We start from the raw sequence: 16,292 nt of genomic DNA, 5'->3' as shown, positions 1-16,292 counted from the left end.
CCCTCCATATCCCAATAGGTACCTGCAGGGCAGAATCTTTGTTCAGGTCCATCATATATAGCTAGGTTGTGGTTGACAGGAACACTGTCATTCTTCAGAGTTAAATGAGGTGGTTGGTCATGTTCATGATTTGTGCCACTCAAAGCCACTGATGAAAGCAAATCAAAACTGATTTTTCCGTCAGGTTTGGGGTACTCAATAGGTGTGCAGTCTTTGGCTGGTTTCAGCTGCTTTGCATCTGTCCCTAAAATAATGAGGTTGACAGAGAGAAAACTAGTAAATAATTTTTAAAAAGTTTACAAAATCACTATAGTGGTGCCATTGCAATAAGAAGGGAGCATATATGAATTCCAATCATGCAGAATATCCTGAAAGAACTAATGCTTCTTACGGAGTCTTTTTTTGCAAAGGTATATTATCATGTGAAGTCTGCACATGAATCCTTCAGTTATTTATTGTAGTATTTTGAATTGCATGGCCAGCGTCAGGATGTAAAAATTCCAAGCCTTACTACAGAGACAGCAGAGGCCCAGCCTCACAAGAAGCATTGATCCTCTCTCCCAGAAATGTAGTATCAAAGAGCCTGAGGAAGTGGATTTCATCCACAAAAACTTGGTGTTTTATTTTTTAGTGGTCCAATAAAAGGTATCACCTACTCTTGCATCTGTGTGACCAATTTACAGTTTCGTAAGGAAAACTGCAGAAGACTTGGTGGAAAATTGCTGCTCTTTAGTGAAGTACTGTTGTGTTCCTAGGTACTCTCCCAAGAATGCAACCAACACCTCATTAAAAAGCAACAATTTGCTGCCAAGACATAACATGCTTTCCTTTGCATATAGGATTCAGGCCATTATTCCTGGTAAACCAGTTTTCTTATCTGAAATCATGAAGACAACGTGACAAAATCATTTGACTATCAAGAATAGCAGCTTCAAGTTAAATCAATAGTTCACCACTGTACTAAGGAAAAAACCTTACTTCATTCTGTATGTACAACTTAGAACCAGAGTATTTCTTTACCTCAAATGCAGCTCCTTTGCTTGTGATGGAAATATTAAGTGACTATGACAGCTAGAAAAGGCTTCATAGTTATGCTGAAAGCTCACTAAATATAAATTAAATTTCAGGGATGAAAAGAAAACGTTTTGTGAACAGCTCAAAACAGGATTGGAAAAGAAAAGAATGGGAAATTATGAATGCTACTTGCAACTACCTATGGAATACTGTATTCTTTTAAAAGTTTATTACAGCAATGGTCCCCAACCTTTTTGACACCATGGACCAGTTGGGGTGGTGGTGTCCATGCACGGGGCAGGGCATCCCCGCAGTTCCATACATGCATGAAGGGTGCTTGTGCTGCACATGTGCACACCGCACAAACACATGGGGGCACTCACGTGGCACATGCGCATACTCGCACACATGTGTGAAGGGGTGGGGCACTCGCATGGTGTGTGCACACATACATGTGAGAAGGGGCAGATACTTGTAGGACATGCGTGCACTCACACATGCGCAAAGGGGCTGTGTGGGTGGGGCATGTGGAGGGAGTGTGTGCGGGGGCGGGGTGGAAGATCTGTCTTCGCAGCCCAGTCTGGCCAGGGCCACAGACTGGCACAGGGCCACAGAACGAGGGTTGGAGACCCCTGTATTACAGGGCTCAATAATATGCACAAAAAGGCTGGAATATTTCCCTATGAAGAAAGCTAAACATCTATGGTCTGCATTTAGAAAACAACCTCAGAGGCTTACAGAAGCACAAAATATGTGGAAATGGGTTGAGCAACCTTTGTCCCCCTCATAATGACAACTTTTTAGATTACTTGGCTCTCCTCTACCTGCACCTACTACAAAACTAACTTAGAGGAATTTGACATCATAAAATATGATCATGAGCACCAAATGTCAAATGGTGATCACAAGCACCAAATGTCAATCCCAAATGGACTTTGAAGAATAATTTCTTTTACATAGGTTCACAGAGAAGGCTGAAAGTAATGATCAGTGGCCAAAATCCTCTGCAGTGCTGGCAGAGCAGTACTTACAGAAATGTTAAGGTACAGCAGAGGATTCAGAAGGAAAGCCATTTATAAACTCCCAATTCCCTGACCCCAGCCATCCGAGCGAGTGGGCAGGGTAGAGCAGTAGCTGATGGAAAAGGAAATGCTAAGATGTGGAAATGCAAAACTGCTCATGCATTCAGAGGTTGCTCAACTGTTAATGTCTGAATAAGATCCTCCAAACCAGTAATTTTATACCAGATCAGCAGTGAATAACTGGCCTAACAGATGTTTTTGGATTGTGGCTTTTATCAGCCCCAGAGTGGGGCATGATGGATATACAGTAGTTCATCAACACATGGAGCTATATATTCACTCAATCCTATACGTATTAGAGAGATGGTCATAGGCTGGATATAAGGTATTCAGAGGCATCCATAAGCAGAAAGAAGATGCCTCTGAGTCCTTCATAACTTGCCTGTGACCATCTAACTAGATTATGTGAACATTTGATACAGCCAAGTAGTTAAATTCTTATTTCCCTGCTAATTACCTATTAACCATCCTTGCATAAGAATGATAGTTAGCATGAAATACTCTGCATAGCACATACATCTATTGCCAGTTTAGAAAATTAATTACCTGGATGTTTCAAGGTCCAAGGCTCCATTCCTCTAAATATCCAATAAAATATGCCAGTATAAATCATTCCTCCATACACACCCAGGACTCCATGGCAGGAGGGACGGATATTTCTGACCGCATACAGCTCTTTCCATACCCATGATTTCTTCAGATTTTCTTCATATTCAGGTATATTAAGCCCTAGGAATAAGAGCTCAGAACATTTGTATTGTATATATAGCCCAGTGCTCCAAGGAGACGAGGTCTACAAATAAGCTAAGCTTTCAATGTTGCAACAAAACATGGGAGAGATTATGAAAACAGGAAACCTAGAAGAACCAGAGAGTGATGGAAATAAGGTTATGGTTTTATTAGTTAATTTGCAAATCCCTCCTCCCCAAATCAGCAGCTCTTTGCTTGAGGGTTAGAGTTCTATTGAAAGTAGCTGCTGAACAGGCCTACTCAGATTCCATTAACTATTTAGGCATTATAATGCTCCCAAATCTAGCTAAATTATTCCCTCCTCAGCAAGGTTGAAGTACTCTGCAATGAATGATCTAAGATCAATTCCCTTGGTTGAATTTAAAGTTGCACTTAAAAAGGCGGCTACTCCAAAATTATTCTTCTCAATCTTCAGGAAGGAGACATCCAGGAATTGGTTAATTCTTTTCTCTTCATGCATTCTTACACCTCCCCCATGTCCCAGAATATGATAAAAATCTTTTGTATATGGCACTGAAAAATCTAGGTGGTCAAATTCAGTCCAGTACAAAGAAGCAAATGTAACAGGACACAAGTGAATTAATCACATATCAATCTGCAACATGGTGACGAGGCCCAGATCAGCCTGATTTTCAGAATGATGTTGATGCTTTCCTTCTGTGACTGCTGCAATCCCTATTCTGCAAAGAGGAGGGAAAGCCATAGGTATCCCCGAAATTATGAAACAACTTCCTCAGAGATCTACGTTGAGTATATCCAGTCTGACTATTGAGAGCCTAGAAAAAATGGTTTAGATACTTGTTACTCCATTTCCCCCTCACACTCATTCTTTCACCCTATTCTGTCACTCTGATAAATATCAATTCAAGCAGCAGAGTAGGATGGGTGCATATGGCTTAAATGCTTTAATTCATCTCTTTAGGGCAGCAAACAAGGTAAAGGTAAAGGTTCCCCTTTACATTTAGTCCAGTCGTGTCCGACTCTAGGGCGTGGTGCTCCATTTCCAAGCCATAGAGTGAGCGTTTTTGTCTGAAGACAGTTTCCGTGGTCACATGGCCAGCACGACTAGACACAGAAAGCTGTTTTACCTTCCCACCAAGGTGGTACCTATTTATCTACTCGCATTTACATACTTTCGAACTGCTAGGTCGGCAGGAGCTGGGACAAGCGACGGGAGCTCACTCCGTTGCATGGGTTTGATCTTACGACTTGCTTGGTCTTCTGACCTTGCAGCACAGAGGCTTCTGCGGTTTAACCCACAGCACCACCAGAATAGGCTAAAAGTCATCCTGAACATACTCAATGGTAATTCTCAAAATGTACTGCAAAAAGTCTAACTGCCTTTCTGCTAATCACAGCTAGGCTGATTGAAAATTACTACAAAAGGGGAAAGTTGCTATCTATATTTCAATGGATACACCGTTTAGTAAGGATTTAGGGTATAACACATGGCAGAAAATCTCAGTGGTTAGGTACAAATGCATTTTATGTAGTTTAGTGTAATTTCACTTCATATGCCAGAAATATCAGGGGCGAGATTAATACCCTCCAGTAGAGCATAATATATATATATGTTTAAATATATTCTGGACAGTTTTTTCTTGTTTTCTTGTAGAATTAGGAATTCATTATAACCGGGACCTCACTTTTCTGTTTGTTCATATCCACATGGTTTTTGTATTCCCAGTTGGTTAACTTGGTTTTGATAAAGAAAAAAAAAGAACTTAAATTATCAACTGAAAATGAAGAGTGGAGCAAAGCTGTGAATACCACTGTAAATGTGTTCATTTTAGTAACAGCAAAACCCATGTATCTATCATGTCTGAAACATTTTCTAGGGCTTTTAAGGTTAAGCTTGTTTGGGTCCAAAAACAGTCCCATTAAGCATTAATCTACAGCATGGTACAAAATACACTATTAAACTGATATGTGATTAATAGAAAGATACAAAGATGTTCCCTGCCCAAAGTAACAGTGGTGAGAATTTTGACTTTGCGTTTAAGATGAAAACTGATAGACAATTTTATTTAAATAATCATATCAATTAACAGTGGAAACATGTCCACATTTTAAATTCTGAATTGACCTTTTCTAGCATATCACTTGTCACGAAAAGGTGCAGCACGGTCTCTAACTCAAAGTCTCAATGGAACCAGATAAGCCTATTTTAAATGTATTCACTTCTACCTGGTAAATTCCTTTCAATACAGATTAATCTGCAATATGATGATGGGATTTTAAGGCAATCAAGTAGAGGCAATTTACTTGGCTTCAGTACGTTCAGGGGTATTAGAATTATCATTGGGTCAGTAAATAAGAGTCTTGTAACACATTCAATGAGCTGGCCAGAGAGCCAGAGTAAACCAGAGTATCAGGGGCTGAGAGTTCAGTTCTCCCACTCTGCCTCCCTGGAGAAAGTGCCAAACCATTTCTGAGTACTTAGTACTAGAAAATCGAGAGAAGGGCTGCCAGAAGATTGAATCGATTTGGCAGCACATAGCTATAATTAGTGCCTTAAATAAAAATACAATTCTTATGACACAATCTCTTGAGGACTATAGCTTTTACAAAATGATTAAAGTATTACACAGAATTTCAGGTATATGACTTGATCAGGGATCTTACCTTGGGTATTTGATTGAGGATTTTCCTGAGTGAGCTGGTTGAAAATGGCTTCTGAAGCCAGCATGCCACTTTTCATGGCAGTGTGTGTCCCTTTAATCTTAGGAACGTTGATGAAACCTGGGCTGCAGCCAATAAGGGCCCCACCAGGAAAGGTGAGTTTGGGGATAGACTGAAAAAAAAAAAGGAAGGAATCGATGTTAAGACTTTTACAACCATTCATTACCAAGGAATAATTATTGGTTAGGGATGAAACTTTCAGGGTGTGGGGGGAAATGTTCATGCATGTAATTTAGCAGGACACCCCCCACTCCAGCCCTTATTATATATGAGACTGGGAGCTTTCAAATTGGCAGGAGGTACAGCAGCCCTTTTACCTCCAAGCCCTTTTACCTCCTGCACCATTTCTTCACAGCTCTGAAAGACAGTGCACCTTTGCAAGTTGCAAAAATTCCCTGCAACTCCCAAGGGTACACAGAAAAACAAGTCCAATCTCCACAGGGACTTGGAGACAGCCCCCATAGGGACTCGCTTCCTCGTGCACCCTTGGGAGTTTCAGGGAATCCTTGTGACTCACGTAGGTACAGTGGAGCACCTTTCAGAGGTGCAACAAAATGGTGAAGAAACTGCATGGGGCGTCTAACTCCAGCTGTTTGATGGCTCAACCAGGGGGAGGTGTCCTGCCGAATTATGGGACTGGGAGCTCTTATTTCCCCAAAAGCCCCATCCTTATTGTTGATTTCAGACATGAAGGGCTATACATTTACAAATCAATAAATGCTCAGTTTCTAAATGTTATAAAATGGGGTGGAGTTGCAATGCTCCTAGTGATGGACACGAATCATAGTTTGGCACAGCGCCTGCAGAGATGTTTTGTGGGTGCCATGCATTCCGCTCTCCTGCCTCTGCACACTCACCCATTCGCCAGCTGAAGCATGCTTCCCTCCCTGCCTCCTCAGCATGAATACCCATTCACCAGTCACAGTGTGCACTTTTCTCCTCTGCCTCCTCCGGTGGCCACCCACTCTGATGAGGAGTGTCAGGGAAGCCTGCAGCATTGCCTTTGAGTAGGCTGCCACCAAAAGAGGCAGAGGAGGGAACCCTACTTCAGCTGGGGAATGGGCAAAAGCACAGAGGAGGCAGGAAAGGGAGTGTGCAGCGCTGACGAAAAACCTGTACATACAGGTGCTGTGCCGAACTGAGGTTCATGCCCATCTCTTTTTAAAATTTTTATTAACATCCATAGTATGACAATGCAAATTAGAATTGTAGTACAATACTATCACATTACTTACACAGTCTTTCAGTAGATTGTATTTCTTTATACATCCACTAGTTCATATTTTAACATACTTCTTTTTAAAATATCACATGCCAACGATTCAAATTACTTCCCATATCACATTCTTCTTTTCTTGAGCTAATTCCATGTTAATAATGGTTGTCAGGTTTTCATAAATTTATCCTCTTTTATTTCTCCTCTATATATTTCAATTTGATTGATCACCTTTTCCCTCAGGACCATTTGCCAGATTCTGTTTTCAAATTTTTGTATTGGAAGATCTTGAGCATTTCTCCAGTTTTGTGCAATTTCAACGCTTGCTGCACCAATAAGATGTGCAATCAGGTCTTTATTGAATATTTTTTTTCATTTCCATCCTTAAATATTGAAAATAATAATAAAGCTTCATTTTAAATTATTTTTTGATTCACCAGTGTTTCTATCCATTTAATTATTTCCTGCCAATATGCTTCCACTTTGGGGCAAGAGATCCATATGTGTTCTAGTGTGCCTTTACTTCCACAGTTTCTCCAGCACCTATCTGAGATTTCTTCATTAATTTTGTGCAATTTTGTGGGCTACCAATACATCTGTGTACTTACCTTCAAAACTATTTCTTTGGCTTTGACTGATATTAATTTATATGGATATGTAGTCCATATTTCCATCCATTCTTTCTCTGATATATATTTATATTCAAATTAGTTTCCTATGTTATTTTAGATCCCATACCCAATGGGATCATGCCAATCTCTAAACGCCCCCACTGCAACATTTATGTTGAGTGACATGGAATGAGAAATTTTCCATTGTTTAATTTTTCCATGGAAATGTTTTATGTCTTTAAAAAAACTATTATTTTATACATTTCATTAATAACTATGAGTGGACTTCAAACTGCATCAGTGCAAAAGTGATTTTCCAGGCAATGACAGTGAAAATGAAGGTTTTCCAGTGAAGACAGCTGAAGGTCACTGTTGGCAGAAGATAAATGAATGACCACAACCTGATACACACTGTTCCCTGGTATGGTAAAATGAATATGCCAGTAATTGTTAGCATGTTAAAATTAGTGTGCCAACGTTTTCCCCCTTACATTTAACAAATGATGTATGGGAAGCAAGTACAGGCTGTTATAAAAAGTTAAAAACAAGTGTTCAATTGTAACTTCCACATAAAGCTTTGAAAATTGTCTCAAAATCACATGAATTCTGCTTTGTTCTTTTTCTTATCAAGTATCTCCATTAAAATATTAATAGGGTGTTGACACATTAAAAGTTTTGTTACCTAATGTAACACATCAGATTTACTCTATTTAGAGCATCTGACAATTTTCCCATTAGAATTCTTCTGGAAAACAGCATCGCTGATGTCTCCTCATTATTTGTTTATTGTGATGTTCCTGAAGCAGATCCCTCATGTACTGTTTTTCAGATATCCTGTAACTGACAATTTATAATCATGTCTTACCGAACTAAGAATCTCTTCTTCCATTCTTCCAGCACTCATTGACCATTTAACATTCATATCCACTCATCCCTTCATTTCTATATCTATTGTCCCTGGGGATTATAATTCGGCCCATAGGAAAACCTTAAACGTGGACTATTTGGTTTTAAGACAAAATCAGATGCTCAAAATTGTTCATGCAGTGTACAGCTGTAACTACGGTGGAGCAACTGGAGCTTTGACACAGGGCAGCAAAATTTAGAGGGAAACCTCCAGAGGTGAATTTACCAGTGAGTGTTCAGAAGATAAATGGCAACACCTTCTGGCCCTGTTCACTTTTCCATTTTTAAAAATGTAAACTTTCTCTTCTGGCAGGATACCACATTCTGCTCCTCCTTTTTCATGGTGGGGGCTGCACTCATGCTTCAGAGCATATATATATTAGAAGGGCATGAACTATAACACTTATTCTACAATAAACAAAGCTTGGATTGTTAAAAAGAAAGAAAGAAAACACACAACTAGTCTTACATCCCTTTCCCCTACTACATATCAAGCAGACATTCCCTTTTGAGTCCAAGGAGGAAGACAGTTCGCAGTATGACACAGGATTGTGCCACTCAAAAGTCCATAAGTAGTAGTAGGCATCCTTCAGTCTCGAAAGACTATGGTATCGTGCTCTGTATGGAGGACTTGGAACAGCGTCTAGTGTGGCTGAGGAGGCCAATTCGAGAGTGACAATCCCTTCCACACTGGAGACAAATCCAATCTGTCCCCTGTCCAGCTCCCTGGTTTTGCTTCCTTTGTGACTTCCTCTTTGCCTCAGCCTGCTGGACAAGGGTCTCTTCAAATTGGGAGAGGCCGTGATGTACTGCCTGCCTCCAGGCTGAACGATCAGATGTCAGAGTTTCCCATCTGTTGAGGTCTATTCCTAAGGCCTTCAGATCCCGCTTGCAGATGTCCTTGTATCGCAGCTGTGGTCTCCCTCTGGGGCGATTTCCCTGCACTAATTCTCCATATAGGAGATCCTTTGGAATCCGACCATCAGCCATTCTCACAACGTGCCCAAGCCAGCGTAGACGTCGCTGTTTCAGTAATGTATGCATGCTGAAAATTCCAGCTCGTTCTAGGACTACTCTATTTGGAACTCTGTCCTGCCAGGTGATACCAAAAATCCGTCGTAGGCAACGCATATGGAAGGTGTTCAGCTTCCTCTCCTGCCGGGCACAAAGTGTCCAGGACTCGCTGCAGTACAGGAGTGTGCTCAGGACACAGGCTCTATAGACCTGGATCTTGGTATGTGTTGTCAGTTTCTTATTGAGCCATACTCTCTTTGTGAGTCTAGAGAACATGGTGGCTGCTTTCCCAATGCGTTTATCCAGCTCGACATCTAGAGAGAGGGTGTCAGAGATGGTTGAGCCAAGGTACACAAAGTCATGAACAACCTCCAATTCTTGTGTGGAGATGGTAATAGAGGGAGGCGAGTCCACGCCCTGGCCCATGACTTGTGTTTTCTTCAGGCTGATTGTTAGTCCAAAGTCTTGGCAGGCCTTGCTGAAACGGTTCATGAGTTGTTGGAGGTCTTCAGCAGAGTGGGCAACAATGGCTGCATCGTCTGCAAAGAGGAAGTCCCTCATGCATTTCAGTTGGACTTTGGTCTTCGCTCTCAATCTAGAGAGATTAAAGAGCTTTCCATCTGATCTAGTCCGGAGATAGACACCTTCTGTTGCAGTTCCAAAGGCATGCTTCAGCATGACAGCAAAAAAGATCCCAAAAAGTGTTGGTGCGAGGACACAGCCCTGTTTCACTCCGCTTCGGATGTCAAAGGGATCTGATGTTGAGCCGTCAAAAACTACAGTGCCTTTCATTCCATCGTGGAAGGACCTGATGATGTTAAGGAGACGAGGTGGACATCCAATCTTGGGAAGTATTTTGAAAAGGCCATCCCTGCTAACCAAGTCAAATGCTTTTGTAAGGTCTATGAAGGCCACTAAGAGTGGCTGTTGTTGTTCCCTGCATTTCTCCTGCAACTGTCGGAGGGAGAATACCATGTCAGTGGTGGATCTATTTGCTCGAAATCCACACTGTGATTCCGGATAGACTCTGTCTGCAAGCACCTGGAGCCTCTTCAGCACAACACGGGCAAGCAGCTTCCCTACAATGCTAAGAAGAGAGATACCACGGTAGTTATTGCAGTCACCCCTGTCACCTTTGTTCTTGTACAACGTGACAATGTTTGCGTCCTTCATGTCCTGTGGTACTCCACCTTCCCTCCAGCAGAGACAAAAGATTTCATACAGTTCGGTGATGATGATCTCCTTACCGCATTTCAGCACTTCAACAGGGATGTTGTCCCTTCCAGGTGCCTTGCCAGAGGTGAGGGAATCCAAGGCCGCATTTATTTCTGCTAGGGTTGGTTCGCTGTCCAGCTCTTCCAAGACAGGCAGGCACTCAATGTTATTTAATGCTTCTTCGGTTACTACATTCTTTCTGGAATATAGCTCGGAGTAGTGCTGCACCCAGCGTTCCATCTGCTGTGCTCGGTCCTGGATGATCACACCTGTAGTAGACTTTAAGGGAGCAGATTTCTTCTGTAATGGACCTAAGGCCTGCTTGATACCATCATACATTCCTTTGATGTTACCTGTGTCCGCTGCTATCTGTATCTGAGAGCAAAGCTGAAGCCAATAGTCATTGGAGCATCTCCTGGCAGCCTGTTGGACTTGGCTACGAGCGGCTCGAAGAGCTTGCAGGTTGTACTCGCTAGGACAGGCTTTGTATGCTGCTAGAGCTCTTCTCTTATCCTCAATGGCTGGCATTAACTCCTCCGAATGGGCTTCGAACCAGTCAGCCATCTTTCTGGTCTTCTTGCCGAAGGTGGACAAGGCGGTGTTGTAGACAGTGTTCTTGAAGTATTCCCATCGTTCAGGTGCATTTACATTAGCTGGACCTGGAAGGGTTTCCTCGAGTGCTTGGGCAAATTCCTTCACTTTTCTTTGATCGCGAGTCTTGTTGATGTCAATACGTGGTCTTCCTTCCTTTTTCATGTGATACAATTTCTTTGTTCGCAGTTTTACTCTACTACACACCAGGGAGTGATCAGTATCGCAATCAGCACTCTGGTAGCTGCGTGTGATCGTAACACTAGGAAGGCTAGAACGTCTAGTGAGGATCAAATCGAGCTGATGCCAATGCTTGGATCTTGGATGTCTCCAGGAAACTCTGTGTTGCAGCTTCGTATTAAAGAATGTGTTGCTGACACAGAGACCATAGTAACAGCAAAACTCCAGTAAGCGTTGGCCATTTTCGTTCATCTTTCCAATGCCAAAACGGCCTAGACAAGTGGGCCAAGAATTGTGATCAGCACCAACTCTAGCATTAAAGTCTCCAAGAATGAACAGTGACTCTCTTTCAGGGACTTTTTTGATAGTAGCTGCCAGATCGTCGTAGAATTTGTCTTTCACTTCTGGAGTGGATGACAGTGTTGGTGCATATGCACTAATGAGGGTTACTGGTCCTGCTGATGAGTGGAGCTGCAGAGACAGGATTCTTTCACTCCCCACAGTGGGTGGAACAATGCATCTCAGGAGAGTGTTTCTGACTGCAAAGCCAACACCATATTCCCTGGTCTCATTCGATGGTTTTCCCTGCCAGAAGAATGAGAAGTTTTTTTCTTTGACAGATCCCGAGTCTGGCAGTCTTGTCTCTTGCAGGGCAACAATGTCCATCTGCAGTCTACTCAGTTCCATGTCAATGACAGCTGTCTTGCGCACATCGTCTATTTCTTGCAGGTCGTTAGGAAAGCCGTAGTCAGGAAAGCCAGGGGTCATTGTCCGTACATTCCAGGTGCCCAGCTTTAGGGCAGAAGTTTTCTTATGATTGTTGCATGGTGCACGGTTGTCGATCTGCTTGTCGGGTTTCACCCTAAACCCCACGCACCCCGTGAGGTTAACAGACCGTGGCGAGGTAGCACCTTACTGGCTGGGGGCTGCCCAGCTTAAGGCGGGCGGTATCTACCTAGTGAGGTGCAATGACCTCTCCCACCGTCAGAAGTAGCCCCTGGCGTCCTGCTCTACGCCAATTCAGCAGAGACTTATAACCGGTAACTGCTACTTCCCGTGTTGTTTCGACGCTGTATGCGAAGCTGGAGTGTCCTCTCCAGAGCACGAAGCCTGGGTAAAATAGTATGGAGGATAGGCTGTTACCCAAGCAGCAAATCCCCCCTCTCCACATCGCTGAAATGGTCCAGTGGAAAGGCAAGAGCCAATACAACTGGTTCCAGCAACGTCGCAGGAGTTGGCAGAGTGAAAGAAAGTGCCTCCGGGACTCCGGCTCCGGATTTTGCCTCGAGGTTATCTCCTGAAGCCCTTTCCATAAGTGGATATAGCCACAAGGCAGTGGAGGTTAAAATTTGGAGTTTTCCTTCTCCTAGATGGGCTGCCTTCCAGGGCTGACGAGTCCCACCTACCCGGCCTGCTCTCTTTTACCAAATTAAGTAAGAGATAGGATTAGGGAATTTCATGTGACACACTCTCCTCCTCATTCTCTTTTTAAAGCTGAAATTCTGCCCTCCTTCAGGACATCCATATTCAGCATATTGGGGTTGGAGATAGACTTAGAGTATTTCGCGCGCCGTTAGGCGCGCGGTCCAGTAAAATCAGGATTCAAACTACTAGGCCCTCCCACTAGACCATGTGATGAGCCAGAACAAAGAGACAGGAAAAAACAGACTTCTCCACAAAAAGCCTACCTTTCGCCTCCTTCCCAGCCAAAACCCTTAAGGAAAATGGACACAGGCTCCAGTAAAATCAGGATTCAAACTACTAGGCCCTCCCACTAGACCATGTGATGAGCCAGAACAAAGAGACAGGAAAAAACAGACTTCTCCACAAAAAGCCTACCTTTCGCCTCCTTCCCAGCCAAAACCCTTAAGGAAAATGGACACAGGCTCCAGTAAAATCAGGATTCAAACTACTAGGCCCTCCCACTAGACCATGTGATGAGCCAGAACAAAGAGACAGGAAAAAACAGACTTCTCCACAAAAAGCCTACCTTTCGCCTCCTTCCCAGCCAAAACCCTTAAGGAAAATGGACACAGGCTCCAGTAAAATCAGGATTCAAACTACTAGGCCCTCCCACTAGACCATGTGATGAGCCAGAACAAAGAGACAGGAAAAAACAGACTTCTCCACAAAAAGCCTACCTTTCGCCTCCTTCCCAGCCAAAACCCTTAAGGAAAATGGACACAGGCTCCAGTAAAATCAGGATTCAAACTACTAGGCCCTCCCACTAGACCATGTGATGAGCCAGAACAAAGAGACAGGAAAAAACAGACTTCTCCACAAAAAGCCTACCTTTCGCCTCCTTCCCAGCCAAAACCCTTAAGGAAAATGGACACAGGCTCCAGTAAAATCAGGATTCAAACTACTAGGCCCTCCCACTAGACCATGTGATGAGCCAGAACAAAGAGACAGGAAAAAACAGACTTCTCCACAAAAAGCCTACCTTTCGCCTCCTTCCCAGCCAAAACCCTTAAGGAAAATGGACACAGGCTCCAGTAAAATCAGGATTCAAACTACTAGGCCCTCCCACTAGACCATGTGATGAGCCAGAACAAAGAGACAGGAAAAAACAGACTTCTCCACAAAAAGCCTACCTTTCGCCTCCTTCCCAGCCAAAACCCTTAAGGAAAATGGACACAGGCTCCAGTAAAATCAGGATTCAAACTACTAGGCCCTCCCACTAGACCATGTGATGAGCCAGAACAAAGAGACAGGAAAAAACAGACTTCTCCACAAAAAGCCTACCTTTCGCCTCCTTCCCAGCCAAAACCCTTAAGGAAAATGGACACAGGCTCCAGTAAAATCAGGATTCAAACTACTAGGCCCTCCCACTAGACCATGTGATGAGCCAGAACAAAGAGACAGGAAAAAACAGACTTCTCCACAAAAAGCCTACCTTTCGCCTCCTTCCCAGCCAAAACCCTTAAGGAAAATGGACACAGGCTCCAGTAAAATCAGGATTCAAACTACTAGGCCCTCCCACTAGACCATGTGATGAGCCAGAACAAAGAGACAGGAAAAAACAGACTTCTCCACAAAAAGCCTACCTTTCGCCTCCTTCCCAGCCAAAACCCTTAAGGAAAATGGACACAGGCTCCAGTAAAATCAGGATTCAAACTACTAGGCCCTCCCACTAGACCATGTGATGAGCCAGAACAAAGAGACAGGAAAAAACAGACTTCTCCACAAAAAGCCTACCTTTCGCCTCCTTCCCAGCCAAAACCCTTAAGGAAAATGGACACAGGCTCCAGTAAAATCAGGATTCAAACTACTAGGCCCTCCCACTAGACCATGTGATGAGCCAGAACAAAGAGACAGGAAAAAACAGACTTCTCCACAAAAAGCCTACCTTTCGCCTCCTTCCCAGCCAAAACCCTTAAGGAAAATGGACACAGGCTCCAGTAAAATCAGGATTCAAACTACTAGGCCCTCCCACTAGACCATGTGATGAGCCAGAACAAAGAGACAGGAAAAAACAGACTTCTCCACAAAAAGCCTACCTTTCGCCTCCTTCCCAGCCAAAACCCTTAAGGAAAATGGACACAGGCTCCAGTAAAATCAGGATTCAAACTACTAGGCCCTCCCACTAGACCATGTGATGAGCCAGAACAAAGAGACAGGAAAAAACAGACTTCTCCACAAAAAGCCTACCTTTCGCCTCCTTCCCAGCCAAAACCCTTAAGGAAAATGGACACAGGCTCCAGTAAAATCAGGATTCAAACTACTAGGCCCTCCCACTAGACCATGTGATGAGCCAGAACAAAGAGACAGGAAAAAACAGACTTCTCCACAAAAAGCCTACCTTTCGCCTCCTTCCCAGCCAAAACCCTTAAGGAAAATGGACACAGGCTCCAGTAAAATCAGGATTCAAACTACTAGGCCCTCCCACTAGACCATGTGATGAGCCAGAACAAAGAGACAGGAAAAAACAGACTTCTCCACAAAAAGCCTACCTTTCGCCTCCTTCCCAGCCAAAACCCTTAAGGAAAATGGACACAGGCTCCAGTAAAATCAGGATTCAAACTACTAGGCCCTCCCACTAGACCATGTGATGAGCCAGAACAAAGAGACAGGAAAAAACAGACTTCTCCACAAAAAGCCTACCTTTCGCCTCCTTCCCAGCCAAAACCCTTAAGGAAAATGGACACAGGCTCCAGTAAAATCAGGATTCAAACTACTAGGCCCTCCCACTAGACCATGTGATGAGCCAGAACAAAGAGACAGGAAAAAACAGACTTCTCCACAAAAAGCCTACCTTTCGCCTCCTTCCCAGCCAAAACCCTTAAGGAAAATGGACACAGGCTCCAGTAAAATCAGGATTCAAACTACTAGGCCCTCCCACTAGACCATGTGATGAGCCAGAACAAAGAGACAGGAAAAAACAGACTTCTCCACAAAAAGCCTACCTTTCGCCTCCTTCCCAGCCAAAACCCTTAAGGAAAATGGACACAGGCTCCAGTAAAATCAGGATTCAAACTACTAGGCCCTCCCACTAGACCATGTGATGAGCCAGAACAAAGAGACAGGAAAAAACAGACTTCTCCACAAAAAGCCTACCTTTCGCCTCCTTCCCAGCCAAAACCCTTAAGGAAAATGGACACAGGCTCCAGTAAAATCAGGATTCAAACTACTAGGCCCTCCCACTAGACCATGTGATGAGCCAGAACAAAGAGACAGGAAAAAACAGACTTCTCCACAAAAAGCCTACCTTTCGCCTCCTTCCCAGCCAAAACCCTTAAGGAAAATGGACACAGGCTCCAGTAAAATCAGGATTCAAACTACTAGGCCCTCCCACTAGACCATGTGATGAGCCAGAACAAAGAGACAGGAAAAAACAGACTTCTCCACAAAAAGCCTACCTTTCGCCTCCTTCCCAGCCAAAACCCTTAAGGAAAATGGACACAGGCTCCAGTAAAATCAGGATTCAAACTACTAGGCCCTCCCACTAGACCATGTGATGAGCCAGAACAAAGAGACAGGAAAAAACAGACTTCTCCACAAAAAGCCTACCTTTCGCCTCCTTCCCAGCCA

The 16,292-nt window shown here is 43.5% G+C and overlaps 1 protein-coding gene across 4 annotated transcripts in view; it reads right to left on the bottom strand.

The window, feature by feature from the left end:
• Positions 1-16,292, bottom strand: part of ETFDH (electron transfer flavoprotein dehydrogenase) — a 33,435-nt gene that overhangs the window by 899 nt on the left and 16,244 nt on the right. For all 4 annotated transcript variants that reach the window (XM_020781414.3, XM_020781412.3, XM_078376670.1 and 1 more), the window contains exons 10-12: positions 5,472-5,640; positions 2,643-2,825; positions 23-244 (exon numbers count right to left, since the gene is read on the bottom strand). In XM_020781414.3, the coding sequence (XP_020637073.2) occupies positions 23-244; positions 2,643-2,825; positions 5,472-5,640 (574 nt within the window). The remainder of the gene's footprint in view (positions 1-22; positions 245-2,642; positions 2,826-5,471; positions 5,641-16,292) is intronic.

Source organism: Pogona vitticeps, chromosome 5 (assembly GCF_051106095.1).
Source record: "Pogona vitticeps strain Pit_001003342236 chromosome 5, PviZW2.1, whole genome shotgun sequence".
In the NCBI taxonomy this organism is placed as follows: Eukaryota; Metazoa; Chordata; class Lepidosauria; order Squamata; family Agamidae; genus Pogona; species Pogona vitticeps.
The sequence above is the reverse complement of the archived record's forward strand: the minus strand, read 5'-3'. Positions and strand labels throughout refer to the sequence as shown.